Raw genomic sequence first — 20,316 nt, 5'->3', positions numbered from 1 at the left:
AGTAGTCACTTGCATTTTCTTATCTGGAGTTTAGAGGGGAGAGATGTGAGCTGGAAATATGAATTTAGGAGTCATCTACGTAAATATTAATTAAAACTTCTAGCATGGATGAATGAAAAGAGAGGCCTAAGACTGGGTGGACATTGAAGAACTGTGCAGATGGCAAGGTTGAAATGGGATATCCTACAGAAATAGGTTTCTCAGTGTGAGTGGAGTTCAGTTTTGGGTGTAATGAAGGCAGAGATTACTTGAGAGACATCCAAATGAATGAAGAAGTCTTTTTTCTTTTTCTTTCTCTTTTTCAAGACAGTGTCTCACTCTGTTGCCACACTGCTGCAGGGGTGCAGTCGCAGCTCATGGCAGCCTCATCCTCCCAGGCTCAAGCTATCTTCACAGCTCACCTCCTAAGTAGCTGGGACTACAAGCATGTGCCACCACACTCAGCTAATTTTTGTATTTTTTATAGAGATAGGGTTTCACCATGTTGCCCAGGCTAGTCTCAAACCCCTGGGCTCAAGCAATCTGCCCGCCTTGACCTCCCAAAGTGCTAGGATTATAGATGTGAGTCACCACACCCAGCAAGAAGTCTTATAAGTTGTAGTAGGATAATTTTGAGTCTGGACTGTGTCTATTTTATGGGCTTGTATTCCTCAGTCCATACACAATGCTTAACACATAGCAAATACTCAATGAATAATTTGTGGAATGGGTGAGAGAACATAGGAACATTTAAAGATCTGGACTGAAATTCTCTACCCCTGCCCTGCCAAGGAGGCCCTTCTTCAGGTATCTGCTAAAATAAGCTTCTGACTGTATATAGAATTTTATTCAGTAAAAATCACCAAGTTAGATTTCTCAACCTGCTGATGTATTTTATTTAAGTGGCAGATGTGGAATTATTGCATACATTTTGTTCGGTGACCTAGACAGAAAGAAAACCCATTATCAACATTTCCCAATTGCTAGTCACCACACTACTAGTTAATGGGTTGGTAGATACACACTGGAGGGCCTACTATGTGTTACACCACATGCTAAGCACTTCAAGTGTATTATTTTATTCCTTACAACATCTCTGTAAGTTATAGATAATAACCTTTTTTTTTTTTCTCGCAGGAGAGAAACTGAGGATCAGGAAGTTATCTAACTTCCTGAGGTTTTTTTGGACCTCACTTTCCTGAGGGGTTTTGGAGAAAAGGAAATCTTGATCACCTTAAAAGCCTTTTCTCTGATTTCAGAGAGATCAGCTTCTGAGCTGCAATCCTCATGACCTTTTTTCCCTTGCTAATGCCCAGTACACTATTAATGTTGATTTTCTCATCAAAATAAACACCAAAGCCCAAGTAATGAGAGTTCTGGACATTTAAAAATCATGTGCTCTTTTATTTTTCACGTAAAAAAAAAAAAACTAAGCATTCATCTATCTGGTCATCATACTTAAATGTGTTTTACATTTTCCGAGGATGAGTGAATTTTTATGAGTATGTAAATTGAACATGCCAGATCACATTTGGGAGAAATCTGGGATGCTTCCTGGAATGCTCCTGAATTTTCACATATGGATTAAATGCTATCTATATATGGGCTACAGGCTTCTGTCACTTTGTGAAAGCTATACTGGCCTTTGAACATAAAATGAATATTGGCTGAACAATTCAATGAAATAAATTTTTTAATGGAAAATTTTAGCCTCATTTGATGGAACATGAGTAAGTGAAAGTTGTACTCATTAAAGATTTGGAGATATGATTTATGTATCATATATATTCTGCCCTGTACACCCCCACACCCACCTCTCTTTTGGCAGCAGGCTCTATTTTGCATCCATTCATTGTTCAAACTTCCAATTCTCTTGGAGACTTCCTGGTCCCGTGGAAGGTACTGCTTGTTTTATGCCAACCCAACTCTAAAATTAAGTCTCTTCCTGTGGATCCAGTTATCCTGTACTTGTTCATTGTTCTTTTGATCATTCCTCTTTCTCTGGTGGTGACTCAGAAACAAGACTTTTAGGTCTCTCTGCCTCATGCTATCTACCATGCTACTGTGAGATAGTTAATCCAGCTTCTGCATAATCAGAAGCTTAAGAGCGGTGGAAGAAATCTTAGCAAAATGAGAATCTTTCTTCATGCAGGCACTGTGCAATAAATTCAATCATTCAATCCTTACGAGACCTTTATGCGGTAGATATGATTACTTCCTTCATAATTCCAGAACTCGGTAGAGAAAATGACCACTTAGGAACAAGGGGACGTGAGTGAGGCTGACAATGCTCAGGGTCTCCAGGACGAGTGATTGTGTGGCGGGCTAAGAGATTTCCCTGCATTCTTCATACTGCTTCACGTTTCTAAATTGTGCACAATAAAAATGTGCTAACCTTTATCAAAAATAAATCTTTTATAAAGAAAGGAAAATAAAAGTTATGTGTACTCAGGATATTTGGAAAGTATATAAAATTAGAAGGAAAAGAGGGCTCGTGACTTAAATGTATGTGTAAACTTAACCCATTTGGTACATTTATTTCTAGTCTTTTCATGTGTGACAATTGAAAATTTTTACATAGTATCATCATTTCTCACTGTTTTTTCTCCATAAAAAGTGAGATGCCAGTATTCATATCTTGATGGACTATAAAAATTCCCCTTTCATCCTCACCTCTTCCTGTGCTGCCTTCTCCTCTAGTCTTGAATTACAGTCTTTGACACGTGCATTGCCTAGAAAGCCCTATTTGGTTAACAGATATCACTGTGAAAAGCAAGAACACAAAAAGAAAAGGTTATTATTTCCCCTCTTCTCGTTAACACATACCTCATTAATAATACCCTTTGCTGGTCAGGCATGGTGGCTCACGCCTATAATCCCAGCACTTTGAGAGGCCGAGGCGGGTGGATCACGAGGTCAGGAGTTCGAGACCAGCCTGGCCAACATGGCGAAACCCTGTCTCTACTAAAAAAACAAAAATTAGCCAGGTGTGGTGGCAGTCACCTATAATCCCACTCAGGAGGCTGAGGCAGGAGAATCGCTTGAAACCAGGAGGCAGAGGTTTCAGTGAGCAGAGATCGTGCCATTGCACTGTAGCCTGGGTGACAAGAGCAAGACTCCACCTCAAAAATAATAATAATACCCTTTGCATTTTTCATAGAGTGATTCAGTCTACACATTCATATCTTCATTTATTCAACAAATGTTTGTTAAGTACCTTCTAAATGCCAGTCATTTTACTCTTTAGTAAGTATGGAGAGGTAATAAAAGAATCCTTGCTCTTTAGAATACAGATGCAGAAATAGGAAAAGGCAATATGATTAGTGATATAGAGAAATATTGACCAAATTTTGTAAGACCACAAAGGAGAATTGCTTGAATTTTGGAGATCCAAGCTATTCTCCTAGAGAAATCAAGGAAAGCTGTTTTGCAGATAAGAAAATGGAGCTCAAAGAGATTTGGTCTAAGAATTTGAGTTAGCATTAAAACCAGATGTGTCTGCAAAATCCCTGTTCTTTCCACCAAACTATGTCATGGGAAGTGCCCCTGTTTCCATTGTGTTGTAAACTCTGAGATGTCTGTATCGGGGGATTTCCTGAGGCAGGGACCAGAGCTGCCCCCTTTTTTCTCTCCCTATTTCAAAGTCCACTAGTTTTTTTATTTGTTTAAAGAATAATGGACAAGAAGTGGGGAGACCAGCGTTTTCGAGACCAGCTTTGCCTCTGTTTAATTGGGTGATCATGAGCATGTTATCCCTCTTTTCTCTGCCTCCATTTCCCATCTGTAAAAGCAAGGAGGTTGAATTAAATCTAACTTTTTATAAGTAATATGTCATGGTTTCCTCCTTCTCATCAAAATGTGTCATATTTCCATGGGTGATTGGGTTCCCAAGTGCCTCAGGAAGTCTTGACACACTATGGCTTTGGCAGAGGAATGGGTGGGGGTCAAGAGGGACAGCTCTTGGCTGCCTGGATTTGAATCTCAGCCCTATCACTTACATGCTGTTTAATCTTGAGCAAGCCACCTAATCCTATTGAGGCTCAGTTATCTAATTTGTAAAATAGAAATGATAAATGATTCATTTACAAAGTTGATGTGAAGTTTCAGTGAGCTTATATATCTAAGCCTCTTTGCAGAGTGTCTGGCTCATAGTACTCAATAAATGTAGCTAATGATACTGCTGGTATTGTGCTAGTACTCATTTGGAGTCCCGAAGCAGTTTTAGAAGTCAAAATATAACAGTAGCTTCTTTTACTAATGATTCCTTTATAAAAGCACCAAAGGAACCAATATGTCCATGTGTAGAATATAGAATTTTAGTCATTATCTCCTCAGCTTTTCAATTAAGGGGTCAGAGGAGTTGGAGCACTATTTGCTGCTAGATTTTACTGATGACCTAGAAGAGGCTTCTATTCGTCTTGTATAATATGGCAGGAATCAGTCTTCTTTTCCTTCCTCTGTTCCTGGTGCTCAGGACAGGCCACAGCCCAGGGGGGCACTTTACAAATGTGTTTTGAATGAATGATTTCACACTTCATATTTAAGAATTGGGGAGAATAATAGCACTTGGCAGTGAACCTGTTGCATCTCAAATCTTAGCCTGTGATATTTATTGAATTTGTTTTGAGAGGATTTGGGGGTGTGCCTTAACAGTCAAAGCAGAATTCTTCTGATATCATTGTTGGACTTTTCTGCTTTGATCAGTAGGCTTATTATTTGCCCCTGAACCTCTGTGGTGCTGGAGAATCAAACATTCCTCAGGTTGATTTACATGGCAATAAATAATCTGTGCTGTCTGTTGCTTGTTCCATCCATGTCTACCCTGTTCATAAAACCCTGGGGGCTCAGTGACCCCAAGGTTGGAACACAGTGGGCATGTTGACTCCCGTTACAGATGTGTGTACATAGAACATGCTGCTCAGTTGCATTGTTGCTCTAATACGCATCCACAATTTGTGTTTAAGGATTGGTGCAACTATAAGTTAGTTTCCATATGACTTTCTTATTATAGTTACCTTCCCATTTATTTTTTACTTCTGTTACATGCCAGACACTACATATATTATCTCATCTAATCTTTACAACCTCTGAGGGGCAATTATACCTTTTTTATAGAAGTGGAAACCGAAACTCGAGGTGAAGCTTATTCTCTGAAATCACATAGCCATGAGCCATGGAGCTGAAATTTGAACTCGTTCTGACCACAGAGCTCTCTTAGCCAGTATACCATGACATTTTCCTCAACCAAAGTGCTTTCTTTTGCCTCTGTAATTGTTTTGTGTTTAAGTTAGTACCCTGTTGCAGAGATCTAAAAGTTTCCCATGCCATTCAGAGATGAATTTTAAATATCTTAACAGCATTGCAAATACCTGAAATGTAAAGTGACAAACATAGCTAGATTACTTTCTTGTTATCAATCCATTTAGCAAATTTACAGTTTCCATTAATTTTAATTTGTCCTTATTACCTGTTTTTTATAATAAATATCTCTTAGTCATGACAGACTCACTGAGTATAGATCACCTGAAGTAGGCTCCCTCTCTTTCAATAAGCAGAGTTGCAGCTAAAGATTTGTGAATTAATTGGGAAAATTGCAAATCAGGTAGTCAGTGAAATAATTCATTGTCACATCCAATCAATAAACTTGGTAAATCAACTCATTTAATTCAAAAAATGATCTATATAGATCAAGCAACCAATTAAACAATTAGCATACACTTTGCAATTAATTAATTTAAGCATCAATCATGTAATTAAAACTCCAAATTTAAGCTGCAGAATTTAGAATTCTACCCGCCTTGTGAACTATTGGGTTCCTGCTTCTGAAGCTAGCATACTTCTGAAGCTCGCAGGTTTGTGGTTTGGAGCAATTGAATTGATTGCAATCTTATACTGTCTGTATGTTGGTATAGTTTCCCACCCTCTTTGAACAGATCAACTTTTTACTTCCCCCAAAGAGGGTATGTGTTGATTCTAAACTGGGCAAACCTGCAATCTGGGAGTACTGTCTGGACATTCTAGGGAGTGGGAAGTGTGCAGAAGTAGTCAAGATGACCAGGTATCTGTGTCAGGACTAATCCAGTCATTTGCTTTTACTCTGCTAAGGATCCATGGTGTTTGAAGTCAGATTCTACCGAGTTAGATACTCTTTAGAGAAGGGAGAACTGTATGGATTGTCTTGGTTACCTTGAGTATTTCTCCTGATCTACTGCACAGATATTTTCTTTTTTAATTTTAATTTTAATTTTATTTTTTTGAGACAGAGTCTCACTCTGTTGCCCAGGCTGGAGTGAAGTAGCACCATCATAGCTCACTGCAGCCTTGACCTCATGGGCTCAAGTGATCCTCTCACCTCAGCCTCCTGAGTATCTGGAACTAAAGGCGCGCACCACCATGTCTGGCTAATTTTTGTATTTTCAGCAGAGATGGGGTTTCGCCATGTTGCCCAGCTAGTCTTGAACTCCTGGGATCAAGTGATCTGCCTGCCTCAGCCTCCCAAAGTGCTGGGATTACAGGAATGAGCCACCATGCCTGGCCAGATATTTTCTTAATCCTAACCATAAGTCAAAGACCTCTGACCCCTGCCTTCCCCGCGGCCAAATAATCTTCCCCCCTTTACAGTTTTGTTTATGTCTGTTTTATATATATATATTTTACATTTGTATTGTAGCTAGTGTAATGCTTATTACTTTTCCTCCCTACTATGCTGTAAGCTGCTTTTAGGGCTGATACTAAATCTCACCTTTGATCTAAGAGGTTAAGTTCTTTGTCGTAGCTGCAATAGGGCTCAGTGAATGTTGCAAGAATAGAGTAGTATAAAGATCTTCATTTCACACTGTTTTTCTCCCCTTTGCATTGCCATGTGTATTCTCTCTATCAAATGAAGTAGGATTTGGGATTTTTTACTGTATCACCAGGCTTGGGGTAAAGAAAAGCAGTCTCCTCAATTTGCTTACTGTGCACCATACCCTCTGGTCTTCTTGTCCCTTCCCTACCTTGGTATTCACTCGCCTTTTTGGTTTTCCTTTCAGTGACAATGTCAGTGCCTACTGCCTGCATATTGCTGAGGATGATGGGGAGGTGGACACCGATTTCCCCCCACTGGATTCCAATGAGCCCATTCATAAGTTTGGCTTCAGTACTTTGGCCCTGGTTGAAAAGTACTCATCTCCTGGTCTGACATCCAAAGAGTCACTCTTTGTTCGAATGTGAGTACTGACTCTGTTACTTCTCTCAGTATCTCATCCCAACCTTCTAGCATTTTGGATCTGATTTTGGTTTTGTTCATCAAATAAATGATATTTGGCATCTGGAGAGTCCACTGGTAATAACGATAACTCCCAGAGAGATGCTGAGGACGACATTCGCATTGTATTTCATGCCTCTGCACGTAGGCTGCAGAGACTGCTTTGCAGTGGCACATTGTGTGAAGCAGATCTCTGAATGGCATGTCCAGAGCCAGGCCTCTGGAAACACTGGTGCACTGGGAGCCTCTGAAGCAAAACTTCTGGGTTTGCACCTTCTCTGCGAGGAATACACGCTAACTGAAAATGTGCACTGTGGCCAATTCTCTCTTGTGACTTAAAATAATTTTCTCTCAGACCAAATTTGACCTTCCCTGTCAGTTGCCTGCCTTGAGACTGAGCACACGTCTTCAACTTTTTTTGTGCCTTTCTCAGAAAAGCATGTGTAAATGCATAAAATAAAATCCACTGGAATATAAAAGTATTCTGTTATTTAAAGTTATCAGATTATTGAACAAATTCATGATATAGTAATATGTGTGCCTTTACTAGTAGATTAAACAATATCCAGCTGTATACCTAACAGTAACTCCTGAAGCCTGTTGTTTCAAAGCGGTGATGAGCATAAATGGTATTTGAGAAATCTGCAACAGCTGTAATATGCTGTGTTGTTAGCTATGACTTCTGTTCATGACAGAGTCACTGGCACTGTGATTCTACTATGATTGGTCGCCTACACTTATAAATCAAGGAAATGCAAAATATTAGAAGTTAGTGAAAATTAAAATGTAGTTTTTATCCATTCAAGTTTATGAGCTCCTGAGTTTTATCTGCATGTCCCAGTTGTTAAGGGAAAACCTGCTGCATTTGGATTTTACTCTCAAACCTAAGCTTTTTTTCAACCTAGGCCTCTGCAGTCCTTCTCATGGCCATCTCCTGGGAACAATAGCGATCCCTTTGGCACCCCCTGCTGTTAGTAACCAGCAAATTCACTGTTCAAAAGAGGGATTGCTTTAGAAGACATTTCCCTGTCTCTGTAAACATACTGCCTTTGTTTGAGATTGTTATAGAAAATAGGGTTATGCCACATATGCTATATGAGTATTTTGGCTCTTTCTACCCTTGAGCAAAGAAAGAATAACTGAGTGCCTGGGGGTAAGCTAGGGAGTGGGCCTTCAGGCTTTCATGGTGGCCATTTCATCCCTACTACAAGGTCAAGTTTGGTGTAAATAACAGCAAATTTTTTCCTGCTTTTTCATTTCAGAGGTACTAAAATAACTTTAAAGAATATTTAAAATAATTGAAAAGTTGATGCCTCCGTCTTAACTATTTTTAATCTTGTATATAATATGTGTATATGTTACTCAGTTTCACTTGTAGCACACATATATTTTGTGTTATTTTTACTTGACATTAAATTAGGTCAGGCGCAGTGGCTCATGCCTGTAATCCCAGCACTTTGGGAGACCGAGGCAGGCCAAGATTTGGGAGGCCGAGAGAGTTCGAAACCAGTTTGGCCAACATGATGAAACCCCGTCTCTACTAAAAATACAAAAATTAGAAAAATTAGCCAGATGCAGTGGTGGGCGCCTGTAATCCCAGCTACTCGGGAGGCTGAGGCAGGAGAATCGCTGGAACCCGGGAGGCGGAGGTAGCAGTGAGCTGAGATCGCACCATTGCACTCCAGCCTGGGCGACAAAGCAAGACTCCATCTAAAAATAAATAATAAATTATAAATGTTTCAGTATTTGTTCTTAATTCCTACAGTCTGTATTTATGTGCCAGAGATCTAGGCAGAGACAGCACTACTCTCATGGAGCTTACTGTCTAGTAGTGAGATAGTTGTCAAATAATTAAAATGTGATAAGCAGTATAAAAGAAAAGTGTATGGGATGTAGTGGAAGCCGATCACAGAACATTTAGATTGCTTCCTTGTGTGGTTTTAATAAGTAATTTGATGATGACGGTCATTATCTATATACCTTTTATTCTGTTGAACAACTTCCTTAGGATCATGCCTTGTAAGTAGGATTATTGGTCAGAGTAAAAACATCTTTAGACTCACTTTTTATTGATCAATAGCCCTCTGAAAAATGTCCTAATTTACAATGTTACCAACAGAATTCCTAAAATCATTTTTATAGTTTTACCATTACAAGGTATTAGAAGTTTTTTTTTCTACTCTAAAAGATATACATAGTGGCATTTCGATAGTTTTTACTTGCATTTTTATTGATTATTAATATGACTAGAACTTTTTCTACATAAATATAACACATGATCATAGCAGTCTTTTGAACCAAAAGTCCTTTTTTAAAGCAAGAGGCTTTAAATCACTGAGTTTTCAATAGAGTGGAGTGGGGCTAGGATTCATATGCCTTTCCAGGAGGGGCATCTAAGACTACACAGTGTTTCACTATGAACCCTGCCTTCTGGAGAATAGGAAGGAGGGGGAAGGCAGAGAGTAACAACTGCTTTAAACTTAATACTCTGGGTTTTTTTTTGATCCTGAATTACTCCCATCCCTGTGTTCCCACTCCCAGACACACACATAGCCCAGTCAATCCTTTTTCTATTTTAAAATTCAAGAGAGTTTATTTGATGTGTCTGGAGTGTTTCTGAAAACACGAGGTTATATGTGAGCATTAAGAACAAAAGTGTCAATAAATTGTCTTTTTCTCAGTCGTCTGATGAAATAGTACAGATTACTGACCATTTGCCCTGTGTGTATTTTCTTGGTTCAGCAACCTCTTACTCGCCTTTCTGGTCTATATTCTAAGTTAGTAAAGCTTCTCCTACAAATGCAGAACAGAGCAGACCTTTAGGAGTCTCTAGGGATGTGTCTAAAGTTTCAGAGAAGGAAATCCCAGAAAAATAAACAAAGCTGTAACTACTCCTCCTCGTCATTTCCCCCCTTTCCTCCTTCCATTTGTCTCCCAGTAGAGGAGGGACAAGAAGTGGCTGGGAAGACACTAAGCTGAAACAGAAAGAGGGAAGTAGGTTTGACAATAGGGAGTGAACTAATACTTACTAAGGGCCAACTATGCATATGCTATCTCACTTAATCCCAAAATAGCCCAGTTTTTATGAACAATTTAGAGACGTGGAACCTGAGGGTGAGCAATATTGTTCTTAGGCCTGGGTTTGACCCCATCCCTGACTTTAAAGTTCATGCCCTTTCCAACCCTCTGCTGAGAGATTGAGGCTGGGGAATCTGGTGTTGGTTTAACCTGTGAATCTCACTGTCTTAAGGCTGACATTCAGCCACTGCTATAGTGCAGTAGGCGACAGCATGGTGGGCTCTGGAGCCAGACCGCTTGGATGCCGATCCTAGTCTTGCCCTTACTAGTGTGTGTGGTCCTGGATGAATATTTAACTTTTCTGTGACTCAGTGAAATGGAGATAATAATACCTACCTCACAGATCAGTTATGAGGATTAAATGAGTTAATAGATCTGAAGCACTTAGCACAGTGTTTAGCATATGTACGCATCATCTTAGTGTTAGCTACTGTTATTGTCACTGTTAATAAACAACCCTTGGAGAGCAAGAACTGAATTATCTGTGCCCACAATACTCAGCATCACTCCATTACTATGATAGATCTGTCACATGTATTTCTTGAATGGGTTACTGAGTAGATCTCTGGCACTTCTACATTTTTCTTCTCCGACTTTGTTTTATAGCAGAGGAGGGGTAGTGTTTAGGTGGACATTGCTCAGCTGGACTGAAAAAGCTGAATTGGAATAACTTTCAGTGAACATGGGCAGTGGGTAAACATTGAGGATCTACAGACTTTCAAATGAATCCTCTTATGAGCACACATCCTCTAAGTTAGTAGCAAGACCATTAACTTCTTGAAGACTAGGAAGGCACAGTCTTACTGTCTCTGTATCCTTAGCACCCAGCACAGGGCTTCATGGAGAAGGAATGACTGAATCTTCAGGTGTCTGTGGACTGCCAGGAGGACACTTGACCCAGCACTGTGTCCCGCCTTGCTTTCTGAGACCGCTTCCCCTTTTTTATACCTGTTCCTGCCTTTCAAATACCAGGAAGCCCAGGTCGCCTTCTGACCTTCTGAGGCCCTCACACCAGCTATTCCTGGGGCTCAGTACCATCTTTCCCTCTAAGTGCTGCAGCACAGACTTTGAATTTAGCCAAACCTGGGTTCACATTTCAGCTTCACTAGTATCTTGCTACATGCATGACCTTAGACAATTTTACTTACCTTTGTTAAGTCTCAGTTTCTTCATCTGTAAAATGTGGGTAACAGTAACTATCTCATGGAATTGTCATGAGGGAGTTTCTTAAATGTAAGTTATGTACAGAACTCTTTTAAATGGAAATAAATTCTCCTAAAGTCTCAATGTTTATCCAAATGAGTTTTTAAATAATGCTACTTGGATACATGCAAATACAAAGTTCTGTAATGTTTAGCTATAAATTCAATGTTTTTACACAACCTAAACAAAATTACAAACTAAATACCGATAAAACTATAACATTAATAAAATACAAATTAACAACTTTAACGTAACAGATGATGTTTTGCTGAAATTAAACATTGCTGATGTTGGGTTTAATTGGGTGTTAAATGTTTTACTTGTCAACTTGAGTCTTTTGATTTTCATATGAGACATCATGATTAACATCCTTTTAAACAGTGTATTTTTAACTACTAGTCCATTATTTTAGTGGGCCAATTGATTTATAATGTGTCCCCCCACACAAACCACACAAACACATAAATTTTAAATGTTCTTTACTAGAAAATGCTTTTTTTTTTTTTTTTTTTTTTTTTTTTGACAGCGTCTTTCTGTGTGGCCTAGTCTGGAGTGCAGTGATGTGATCATGGCTCACTGCAGCCCCAAACTCCTGGGCTCAAAGGACCCTCCTGCCTTAGCCTCTCAAGTAGCTGGAACTACAGGCATGTGCCACCATGCCCAACTAACTCTATTTTTAGTAGAGACAAGGTCTCACTGTGTTGCCCAGGCTGGTCCTGAACTCCTGAGCTCAAGCAGTCCTCCTGCCTCAACCTCCCAAAGTGTTAGGATTACAGGCATGAGCCACCGCTCCTAACCTAGAAAACTCTACTTTACGTTTGGCCCACCGTGCTTTCTGTTAGTATGATCAATTCGTGATGGTTTGTCCAGGACTTTCCCTGTTTCAAAACTGAAAGTCCTGAATCTATGAGCACTCCCTGATGCTCACCTCCAACCCCTTCCTCCATCCTGGGTAAACCAGATTGGTCACTCTACTTTATCTGTTGCTTGGTCTATACATAAGTGGGCTCTGCCTGACTGATACTTGTGCATAGTGTGACTTGGCACCGAACAGCACAGATTTTTCAGAGACCAGCAAGACTGTTCATAGAGATCCTTGTGCCCACTGAATTCTCTCGCCATTTTTCTCTATTCAGCAGACAACTTCTGTACGCAGCTTGCAGTAATGCCATTTGACTTTTACTAAGTTTGTTAGTTATGTTAAATAACTCTAGCTGCTGGAACACATAACCCCCCAAATCTCACCACCTTATCCTAGGGTTGGCAAACTTTTTTTTTTTTGAGATAGGGTATTGCTCTGTCACCCAGGCTGGAGTGCAGTGACATCATCTTGGCTCACTGCAACCTCTGCCTCCCAGGCTCGAGCAATCGTCCCACCTCAGCCTCCCAAGTAGCTGGGACTACAGGCATGCCCCACCATGCCCAAATAATTTTTATATTTTTTGTAGAGACAGAGTTTCGCTGTGTTGCACAGGCTGTTCTCAAACTCCTGGACTCAAGTGATCTGCTCGCCTCAGCTTCCCAAAGTGCTGGGATTATAGGCTTCAGCCACCGCTTCTAGCTCAGCAAACTTTTTCTGCAAAGGGCCAGATAGTAAATATTTAGGCTATCGGCCATAGAGTTTCTGTAACTCAGCACTGCCATTGTAGTGTGTGAGTAGCCACAGACTACATAGACAAATGGGCATGGGGTAGGTTTATTGGTCAACTTCTGGATTTTCCCAATAAGTTTGTTTCTTTCTTTCTGTCTTGCCCTCCCCTCCCCTCCCCTTCCCTCCCCTCCCATTTTTTGGGGTAGAGTTTCACTCTTGTCACCCAGGCAGGAGTGCAATGGCGTGATCTTGGCTCACTGCAACCTCCGCCTCCCAGACTCAAGCGATTCTCGTGCCTCAGCCTCCCGAGTAGCAGGGATTACAGGCACCTGCCACTATGCCCTGCCAATTTTTGTGTTAAAGAGACGGGGTTTCACCATGTTGGCCAGGCTGGTCTCGAAGTCCTGACATCAGGGGATCTGCCTGCCTTTACCTCCCAAATCCTCCCCTGGGATTACAGGTGTGAGCCACCGTGCCCAGCCTAATAATTTTATTTCTTGTTCACATTTGTCTGATGTGGGCCAAGTGGCTCTCTTGGGTATTTCTCCTCTAGGCAGTGGCTCAGGGCTCCCCAGGTGGGTGGAAAATGGGGAACATGGAAGATGAGGAGTGAGGAGGGGCCTACATCTATATCTTTATCTCATACACCCCCCCCCACACACACAGTGACATATATAAAATATGTGGTGACACATATAATTTTGCTTTTAGTTCAATGAAAAGCATATATAGATATATATATCTACACATCCATATCATACATATATTGATATGTATAGATAATACATCTCTATATGCTTTTCATTAGACTATAATCAAAATTGTTTTTAATTTAAAAAAATTTTTAGAGACAGTGTCTCACTATGCTGCCCAGGCTGGACTGGAACTCTTGGGTTCAGACAGTCCTCCTGAGTAGCTGGAACTAGAGGCTCACATCACCGTGAGAAAACAGGTTTTTAAATTCTGAAACTTAGTCTGTAAATTCATCTGTTGATTCCTGGGGGCTCTTGAACCTCAGGAAATGCTGCTGTGATTATTAATATTAGCTCAGACTCTGGCATGTAGGAAGTATTACATAGTTGCTATTGTTATTTCTGTCAGGGATTCTCAGTGGGAATAATTTACACTAAGGTGAGAATGGGGTTTAACCTTCCTTTGAGTTTTTATTATATAATTAATATGTGTCCATTATAGCAAAATTGGGAAATAGATCTGTTTCTGCATATAAAAGAAATTTTTAAATTTGTCTTCATTCCATCATGCAAAGATTGTGAATTATATTTTATAATTATTTATATTTTTAAAAGAGGAACTAATTAATGAATTTCTCACTGGAAAAATGTTCTGTGGAGGGAACGTGAAATTGGATGTCTTCTGATGTTCTTACTAAATCAGGACTAGGTCTATCTAGCCTTCCCTCTAGAACCCCTGGGCCCCAGGAATCCCCTGGATAGAGTTGTTGTTTGGAGAAGGAGAATGGATTATTCTGACCACTTGCAAATTAGGAGCCTGCTAATGGAAACTGCCTCTTTTAACAGATCTTCAAGTGGATTCCTAAGCTATCCATTGTTCCTGATTGATTTTGGACAGAGTAAATATAAATGGGAATCCCTAACTTGCTGACTACTTTGAGCCTAAGCAGTAAAGATGTTTGGATATCAGGAGTGTCAGAGAGGAGAAGTAGAGAGTGGGAGGAATGGGAAGGTTTTTGGCTGACCCCCAAAACCAGATAAAGAGCTGGAGCTCAGATAGTGCCCAGCATCTCGAGAAGTGTTTCTTGCCAGCAGTGACCAAGCCAAAGCCTACTGTTCCCTTAGACAAAGTGGGACAAGGGAGAATGAGATCTTGAGTGGGCTAAGTGCCTCTCAAGGATAGGGACCTGCCTTGTTCATCTCCTCCTCCCATTCCCAACACAGGCCTAATTTAGTCAGAATTTGTGAGACTGAATTGAGTTCAAAAGTGGCCATGACATAGACAACTGTGGTAGTATTATTACCTTGTATGTGTTGACATTAAAGTTTCATGCCAGGATTCTACTCTGAAGTGGGGGAAGAAGGGCGTTAAAGGAAAAAAAAAATAAAAGTCAAGGCCGATAAAATGGTCAGAATCTCCTTAGAAGTCAGAGAAGTTAAACTGTCTCCTATATATATGTGTGTTTTCCTTTAAATATTTGATACATTAGAGGAACATGAGGAAGGAACAGTTCTAACCAAGAGCTGTTTGGGTAACAGCTGTCAGGTAACAGTGGAAGGCCTTAGCCCAGAAGCTGGGCTGCCTTGGGCATTGTGGCCCAGCAGGCTCCCAGAGACTGCCTTGGCTTCTCTTGGCTCTGCAGAAAGGGAACGATGAGCTACTTTTTTAAAGAGGCGTGCCCTGGGTTCATTCATGCCCTTTACTGGGCTTTTCAGAAGAGTGGGGAGTTTTAGTTTACCTTCTTGATGATAAATCCACAGTATACCCCAAGTGACCAGACCTTTATTAAAGGGTGTCATTAGCTTGAAGCCTTTCCTTCTGTTATATGCTATTGCCTTGTGGTCTAGAAAATGAAAAAAAGAGGAGGGCAGGGAGAACATTTTCACACACTCATTCAGTTTCATACCTCCAGTAGATGCTATCCCATTTATTTCTTTTTTAATCATTTATTTCTTTTTTATGATATTTTAAAATTGGCCACACCCCATCAGTAAAGTTTCTTATACACAATTCACTTTTATAATATGTAAGCTGAGGCTCAGAGACAGGTAGTTACTAACTCAAGGCCATACTGTTTGGTAAGAGGCAGAGCTAAAATAGAATAAGGAATAAAAGAAGATGCTTGTGTTCTTTGTAACCAGGCCCGACAATATGAGTATAAATTATCCTGGTTATTTATTGTTTGCTTGAGTCATAGAGGACCAACTGTGTGTTGTTTCTTTTCATTCTGTTGTATTAGCAAACATTTTCATTGTCCAGATTGTCCTCGTGTATGGAAATGTAACATATGCAGCCTGTTTAATTTTGTATTTGTAAATCTGACTTGATTTCCTTTTTGGCAACAGCTACTGTCTAGAGAAAAGAAAGGATTTTTCTTTGTGTCTGTTTAAAGTGACAGAAATATTGGAGCAAGTAATAAAGATGGAAAGCATTAATTACACACTTCTAAGAATTTAAAGGTCAGACAAGCTAAATATGTATGTTTTGCTCACTGGAATGTCTTGAAATTGTGCCAGGATTCGCTTTGTTCCTACCATAAAAGCACACATTTTAGATAACCATCAACTTACTTTGTATCTAAAAATTATACCAGATTGTTGCTTTAGTTAATATGTATCTTCAAAGTCAGGAGCTCCCATTTCTGAGCCCATGTGATTGGTTTGGTGATGCTTCCCCCTTTGGCCGTGTTTAGTTACTATGTCTCATTTTGATTTCCTCTGTTCTCCCCTCAGCTTATGTCGGAGTCTGTCAGCTGCTGCTATGTACATGTCAGGCTAGTGACTTGGAATGTTTATTAATACAATGTCAGTCTTGCTGTTGAAAAAACTGTGATGCTTCTCAGAAGGTTGTGATAGAACGAAGCGTTTGATTTCCAGATCCTGTCTGCACTGCATGGTGAATACATTCTCAGATGTTATGCAGTTCACTGACCTGACAGTTATGGAACCCCGCCTGGGACCCCATTTCAGCAGGACATATTTGAACAGAAACAGTTTGCAAAACTTTACACACTTAAACTCCTGCCAAGGCAAACTGTTAGCCACTTGAGTTTGTTATAAATACCCAGTGGCAGTGGTTGGAAGTAGCCCACGGTGTGTTTTATATTCTGAACGGAATGTGAATGTCTTTGCGGTTATATAGAGTAGTAAATAATTGACTTTGATTAGGGAGAGGGACCTCATTATCCCCCACCTGTGCCCAGCTGGAAGGGGAGGGTCGAAATGAAGCCATTAGCTGTCTCTCTTACTGGCATCTCAAAGAGCTCAAATACATCTGTGTCTTATTTTCTTTTCTGGCACAATCAGTCGAGCAAGCTAAGCAGGCATGACCGGATTTGGCAAGTCCCAAGGACTCTGGCAAAGATACACAAGGAGAAGGCGGAGGGCAGTCATTTTGGCTTCTCACTGCCCATTAGTCTAGCGAGTTATGTTTTTGGAAAATGTCTGTTTTGAAAAAGAGTACTTTGTCCAATGTCAAACATCGCATGCTCCCACAGTATGCTTTGATCTTTTAAAAAATTTTTGGTCAGTGTAAGGGGAAACAAAATGTGGCATTCACACTAGTGTAAACTCTTTATGGATAAAGTCATACTCAAATGACTTATTTTAAAGCAGGCATGCTGCAGTTATTACAAGGCCTTCTCTTGCTCATATATTTTCATTTTCTACCTTGAAATGCTGGAGAATGAACATGCATGGAATTAGACCAGAGCAGGTTGGGAACTAGAGTGTGTCTTCATCACTATTGGGAACTGGTCAGGACTGGAGACTCGAGAACTGCTCGTAGCAACCTTTTCCCACTTGTGCAAACTGAGACTGTGGCTTCTGAAACCATGACATTCTCCAAGGTCTCTTTAAAAATCTTGTAGGTCGTATGGTTAGTCTAAGAGTCTAGACATTATAGTCGAGCTGAATTTGTTACAGTGGAAGTTGAACCTTTTCCACAGATTGGGTCAGTGGTTCTGGTATGGAAGATGTGCTCCCTGGAAGTCTCTTCTTTCCCCGAGTCCCTAAGACTCCCTTTGCGGCTGTGGAGGGATTAACAAACACAGACTTTGGAGTCTAGCTGATCTGGGTTCAAGTCCTGGCTCCTTCAGGACTTATTAGTTATATAATATATTAACTTATTATATAACTCCAGACAAACGTCTCAACCTTGCCAAACCTCAATTTTCTCTGTTATAAAATGGGACTCATAATAACACCTACCTTTTCTAGGAGGATTAAACAAAGTAAGTGCTCAATAAATATTGAATATTATTGTCTCATCATTATATATTCATTGTACATATGAAGAAAATGCTTATGCTTATTATATATTAACTATTTATTAAGCATTTATCTTTTTTTTAACTAATGGCTCATCTATAAGCATTTATTATATGACAGATATTATGGTAAGTACTTTAGAAGTATTTTGCCTTTACAACAATCTTAAAATCCAAGAATAATTATCATCCTTATTTTGTAGATGAGGAAATGAAGTTAAAGTGATTATGTCGTTTTCCATGAAAGCAGAGGTGGGGTTCCAAACCAGGTCACTTTATTCTAGAGCTTACTGTGCTCTGCTGCCTTCTGGTGCTGCCACCGTCTCTCCTAGCATGGTTTAGAGCTAAATGATGTCTGCGTTTCGAGACATCATCCCCACTAGGAAGCTTCCCGGACCCTCTCACCTCTGTGTGGCTGGGTTAAGTGCCCTATGTTTGTTTTGGCAGCACTCTGAACTTGCCTCCGCCTTTGTGACTGTCACACAGAACTATAATTGTTTGTTGGCTTCTTGTCTTTCTCTCCCACTGGACTGTGAAACTTGGGTTAGGGACCACATTGCTGATTTCTGAATCCAAAACAGGATTTTTAATGGATGAGTCATCTCAGGTAAATTCCCTAATGCCTTCAACCTCAGTTTCTATAAAGTGGGTGTAATAATTGTACCTATTTTAGGATTGAATGAGTCAATACAGATATTTTTTAAAAAGCTTAAAACAGCACCTAGCCGCTGGGCACGGTGGCTCACGCTTGTAATCCCAGCACTTTGGGAGGCCGAGGCGGGCAGATCACGAGGTCAGGAAATCGAGACCACTGTGAAACCCCGTCTCTACTAAAAATACAAAAAATTAGCCGGGCGTGGTGGCGGGCGCCTGTAGTCCCAGCTACTCGGAGAGGCTGAGGCAGGAGAATGGCGTGAACCGGGAGGCGGAGTTTGCAGTGAGCCAAGATCGCGCCACTGCACTCCAGCCTAGGCGACAGAGCAAGACTGCGTCTCAAAAAAAAAAAACAAAAACAATAAAACAGCACCTAGCCCATAGAAAGTGTTCAATAAATAGTAGTTGCTGTTATTATAATTGTTAAACAGTGGACAACTTGTATTGTGCAAATCAAAAGGTTCTTAATAAATGTTGTTGAAATTCTCTACACCACCATGATTTTTTAATTTCCATCATCATCATGCAAAGCCAGTGAATTAAGCTGAGGTGGAACCTACCTGCTTCGTAGTTAACACTTTCAAAAAGGAAAGCTTTGAAAACTGAACCCAGAGTGCTCCCCTTGGAGCTCTTGGGAAGTTCTGATGTTTGGGCCACAGGCTGCTCACTGACAATGCCCCTGAATATGGCCACCAGGCTCAACAAATCACACATTTTAATGCCCCTGTGTTACCAATGACAGGCAATGAGTTTTGAGACTCCCACCCCCGCATAAGCAGTCTCTGCTTAGGAGGCAGGGGAAGGAGGGGCTGAAGTGGGGCCTCTTGTCTTGGGATGATGACTTAGGGCAAGGGGAACAAAAGAGAACTAATGTCAACTCCCTTTACTGCTTGCCAGCCGTAGTGTGAGGTGCTTGGCATTCATTGTTTCATCCTCATGACAATTCTATAGGGAAGTAGCCTACTGATTTCATGGATGCAGCTGAGGTTCCCACGTATTACAGCAACATCTCCATTAGCCACAGAACCAAGATTTCGGTCAAAGGGTATTTAACCCCCAGCCTATGCCCTTTCCTCTCCAGTATGCTGCCTTCCAACTTGAGTTCTGGTTCCAGCTCTGTTCCTAAAGATAGAATCTAAGCTTTTCAGATGAAGACCTGTGTCCCTGTGGGCTCCGTGGCCCCCATTGCCTTTCGCTTACTGCTTAGTACAGAAAGCCTGCTTGTGTTGGGTTCGTGCTGGCATACAAACTTCTCTGGGGTAACTGAGTGGCTGTGCGCTGGGACGGAGCTGAACTCCTCAAGTGAGGAGTCTCTTTTTAAAATGTTCATACATTGTTCAGTGGTTACGAGACTTGACAGGACCTAACTTTGAATTGACTGAAGCACTTCTGGCAGTGTTTCTTCCGCTCCCTGACATGGAGTTTCACCCTAAACCCAGCATGGACAGCCCAAGGAGCCGTGGGGAAGGCAGCTGCTGCCTCTCAGTGTCCCTAGAATGCCCTGCTCTGGGGGAAAACAAGTTGTCTGTCCCTGAGGCGAGCAGGAGGAGGAGCGGTTTCTGAGCCAAGACTTTGGGTCTGTGTGTAGCCTGCCTGTTCATCCGA

General features: G+C 40.8%; 1 protein-coding gene across 3 annotated transcripts in view; it reads left to right on the top strand.

Moving 5' to 3' along the window:
* The window catches only part of MAPKAP1 (MAPK associated protein 1), a 266,480-nt gene that overhangs the window by 138,220 nt on the left and 107,944 nt on the right, over nt 1-20,316 (top strand). For all 3 annotated transcript variants that reach the window (XM_030817823.1, XM_030817824.1, XM_030817825.1), the window contains one exon: nt 7,011-7,187. In XM_030817823.1, the coding sequence (XP_030673683.1) occupies nt 7,011-7,187 (177 nt within the window). The remainder of the gene's footprint in view (nt 1-7,010; nt 7,188-20,316) is intronic.

Source organism: Nomascus leucogenys, chromosome 8, assembly GCF_006542625.1.
Source record: "Nomascus leucogenys isolate Asia chromosome 8, Asia_NLE_v1, whole genome shotgun sequence".
NCBI classification, from domain to species: Eukaryota; Metazoa; Chordata; class Mammalia; order Primates; family Hylobatidae; genus Nomascus; species Nomascus leucogenys.
The sequence above is the reverse complement of the archived record's forward strand: the minus strand, read 5'-3'. Positions and strand labels throughout refer to the sequence as shown.